The following is a 4,217-nucleotide window of genomic DNA, read 5'->3' on the forward strand; positions in this document are numbered from 1 at the left end:
AGTCTCATTTGGGAACCTTCATTTACTTGACAAAATATATTGAGTTTCATATTTGAAAGGCTTGTTTAATACATTTTCTCCTTTAATTTAACTGAACCTTTGCTTTTTTTTATTGTGAACCGAAATCTCTTTTCATTCGACAATTCTGGGATTCTTTTCAACAAAGTTTTGAAGTTTAAGAGTTTAAGACCGGAGCTCCAGTGTTTAAGTTCTTTGATTTACTGTAACTTTTCAACCGTTAACACGATCAACGCAATTCCAGTAGATTGTGAAGGAGCAAAGCGGGCGAGCCGTGAGAGAGATATAGAATAACCGTTCCATCAAACTCATTTTGACAGGTGACCTTTGACCTCCACATTCTAAAGTGATGACGTAACAATTTGATATATCGATTTGATATCAAATTTATATAAAGTTTATATCGATTTGATATCAAATTTATATAAAGTTTATATCAAATTGTTACGTCATCACTTTGGAATGTGGAGGTCAAAGGTCACCTATCAAAATGAGTTTGATGGAAAGGTAATACTATATCTCTCTGCCGTGTTTAAGCGTCACTGGTGACGCCTTAGATGTTCAAGGGTTAAACAAAATAGAAAAGTGCAAAAATGTTCATGTCTGTCTAAAAAAAAGTAGAAAGTGTGTAGTGAGGCCGTAAAACATCCAAGAACTGTAAAAAATAAACCAGACTACTCGGCGGATTTTATCTGAGGATTATTTTTTATAATGCAACTCCTGTGATAAATGAGAAAACGCTAATCGTCTTCCTTTTTGTCTAAGTTTGGTTGATAGTTTTAAGGTGAAATCCCACCAGACACGATTTGCCCTGCAGGGGCGTCAAATTTCAATGTTAAGTCATTGTACAGACATGAAGGTTCAAGCATCGTCAGTCCAGCAGCAGCGCGATTTAAGAGGCAGATGTGGTAAGGTTGACACAGCGCATCAACCAATCAGGGACTCTAATCAGTGAGTTTAAAAAAATCCAATATGGTTGGTCGCTGCAGGGATTTTGGTCCTGAACAACAGTCTGGGGCCGCGGCGTTGCTGAAGACTTACGGTTACTGTTGGGCGAAGGCGGGACACACCCTGGACAGGTCGCCCTGTTACAGAGCTGGAGTAATTGCGCCTGCTATGTTAGCCAGCCGCCTGGTGGACAAAGTAGCGTCTAAGCTAGCAGGGTCACCACACCAGCTGCCAGCTCAAAGGTAGTGGAGTTTGCTATGCTTGCCCCCCGCGCGTCAAAACAGGGGCAGCAGATGCGAATTCGACAAGTGAACCACGTTGTTAGATTGATGGATCAATTAACAATCGTTGTGTATTTTGTTACATTTATTAGTGTTTATCAAATTAAATTTTTTAACTGATGGTGTACTCAACTCAATTTTTTTATTGGATAAAAACGAATATTTTTAAATGTAGCAAATTAAAGAACTTTTGTGAATTGATCCAACATTTTACTTTTTATAGTGCAGCATTAGAGACGTGTGAAGAAGTTTTTCCCTGGAGCTCATTTACATACCGACACCAATCATTAGATGTAATTATCTATAGCTTTGTTTCTGTTAATGGTAAATGTTGTGCATGCTGGAAGTCGTTTTATTGAAATGTAATTAACCTGATTAAGTGGGAATATTAAAAAACAGCTTTAATTAATGTAGTTAATGAGGATTTGGCCAAAACAACGGCAGCGTTTTGAACTTAAAGTTGAGCTTCTGGTTGTAAAGCTGACGAGGGATTTCTGACCCCAACATTTTTGGATGTTTTACCCAGAGTTCTGCCCTGTTTTCGCTTCTTCTTTACACACTCCTGCTTTAATGTGAAGACTCTTTTCAAAATAGGATTGCTTTATATCATGACGGCATCGGGTTGAAAGTTGGAGAGCGACTCACTTCCGTCTCCTTCTCTTGTCAGGTCGGCTGGTTTCCGTCCACGTACGTGGAGGAGGGTGAGGAGTGAACCCTGAGGGGGAGGAGCCCGATGACGGGAAAAGAAGCAAACCGAGCACAAGAGCAACGAGCCTCCGCTTTCCCTGCCACCTCCTGCTGCGCCCCGCTGCCTAAACCAACCCAGAGGCCTTCGGTAGAAGAAAAGGGCTAAAAGGCGCTGCAGACGCGCCGCGGCTAAAGGACCGTACCAACAAGCAGCTTGACTGTCAGCAGGGGTGGGGTGGTGGGACGACACTTCCTCCCCGTCTTCATTCGTCCATCCATAATTCATCCATCGCTTCCTCATCGCCGCCCCCCAACTCCCACCTGTTTCCGCCTGCCAAGTCAGCTGTCGCCACCGCTCCCACGAGCGAGCGCTCAGGAGCCGCTCTTCCGTTCACGCGCTCATCTATCCGTGCGTTCATCCATCAGCCCCCACGCCGAGGGAAGAAAGTCATCGCCCCTCTGGAGGAGGAACACAGAAAACCTCTTTTCTTTTTTCCCCTCTTCTTCTCCTCGGTTTCTTTGACCTTGCTTGTCTGGTGTTCCCCCGCGCAGGTTGTTATTGATGACTCTGCGACCCACATTTCGCGTTATGACGGCCGTGCACGCTCCCGATGTCGTGTCGGATAGCATCACCGCACGGCGATTGATTCCTCTTTTTTTTCTCCACCCTCTACATTCTTTATCTCCATCGCCGCCTCTCCTATTTTTCCTTTTTTTAGTTGAGAGCGATCTGCCGCTCTTATCTGTGGCAGCTCCGCCAACAAAGGCCTATTGGGTGACGGCTTATCGTAAAGGATACATTAGCGCCTCGTCGCCGTGCGCCCTACCTGGAAGTTTAGATCCCTCGCGTTACGCCATAAAACCGCCTCCTTCCGTTGATCCAAATCTGTTCCACTTTTTGAATGGTCGAAACACGGCTCTCTTACATTTTCCCGACAGAAGAAAAAAGAAACTCATCGAATAAATAAATCCACTCTCTGCAAGGTCTCCTTAATCCTCAAAGAGGTTTATCCCACAGTTGAAAGAAGCCGTTACTGAACAACCTTCTTTTAATATAAACAGTCGTAAAAAAACAACAAAAACATCTAAAGCAACAAGAGGAAGAAGTCCTCGGAGGTCGGCTTTGTGCGGGAATGTTTACTCTTCCTCTCACAGGCGGCGGCGCTTTTCTCTGCTGCTAAACCCACTTCAAAAGGCTGTTGTTGTATCAACACGTCCATTTACTCCACTGTTAATTATTTTCCTTCAGACAAAAGGGGCACGCCGGTCACCGCCACATGCGTGAAGGCCGCTGAAACGCTGCTCTTTTCATGTCCCCAGTTCAAAGCGGACTTTTTTATTTATTTATTTATTTCCCACCACTTTAGTCCGTTTCTCTCTTCAGATTTTCTCGACTCTAAACTTTCCCCGAGTTGACCACTGAAGAGAAGTCGAGAGAGAAATGGAAATGTGAAGGGAGATGAAGGAAGCTGTCACCAGGCTAACTTGGGGATTCTGCTCGGAGAAACAACCCCGAGGCAATCTTTGCTGCCTGGATCCCTCCACCCCTGTCGCCGCCGCCGCCTCTCTGCCACATCTTCATCGGTGCCTCTAGGTGTTTTCACAGATGCACAAACTCCCAGTTTGATGTAAAGATAGTTTTTAGTGTGGAATTAATGGAGCCATTAAGCGAGGAAATAGTTAACAACTTCCTGTCAACTCCTGCACTTGTTAAAGCTAGGGATGTCCTGATCAGATCACAAAAATCTGGCCTGATCTGACCCCATTTCTAATAGCAGATATTTCCTGATACCGATATTTAAGTGTCAACAATAACACCAAGTTTAGATTTGCTTTTTGTTTCTTTCATAGGAGTTAACAACTTTATTTATTTATTTATTTTAATTATCCTTTATTTTAACCAGGAAATCCCATTGAGATTAGAGATAAGATTTCCAGTGCCAAGAATCTATACGGAACAAGTCAAAATAAAGTGCATCTGAAAACAGTCAGAACAGTATATTGAGTATTGATCCAAATCTAATTTAAATTATGCAAATATCAGTATTTCAGTATCGATATCGATACTGCCACGACATATCGCCTATCCCTATTTATTTTCTTTATAATCAGCTCTTGACATTTTAAGCTTATTATTACAAATAAATACTCTACTAATAGTCTGTATAACAAACGGATCACAACATTTTATTGTCGTAAAACTCACCGGGAGCTACTACCAGCAGGAGGCACACAAAAGCAGTTTAATTTAGAGAAATATTCACAGATTCAGACTTTCGGGCT

The 4,217-nt window shown here is 42.9% G+C and overlaps 1 protein-coding gene across 2 annotated transcripts in view; it reads left to right on the forward strand.

Annotated features, from left to right (window-relative positions):
- The window catches only part of LOC112151638 (guanine nucleotide exchange factor VAV3), a 98,385-nt gene extending 94,174 nt beyond the window's left edge, over nt 1–4,211 (forward strand). For both annotated transcript variants that reach the window (XM_024280659.2, XM_024280660.2), the window contains one exon: nt 1,915–4,211. In XM_024280659.2, the coding sequence (XP_024136427.1) occupies nt 1,915–1,959 (45 nt within the window). In that variant the 3' untranslated portion in view covers nt 1,960–4,211. The remainder of the gene's footprint in view (nt 1–1,914) is intronic.
- The last annotated feature ends 6 nt before the right edge of the window (nt 4,212–4,217 follow it).

This window comes from Oryzias melastigma, linkage group LG20 (assembly GCF_002922805.2).
Source record: "Oryzias melastigma strain HK-1 linkage group LG20, ASM292280v2, whole genome shotgun sequence".
NCBI classification, from domain to species: domain Eukaryota; kingdom Metazoa; phylum Chordata; class Actinopteri; order Beloniformes; family Adrianichthyidae; genus Oryzias; species Oryzias melastigma.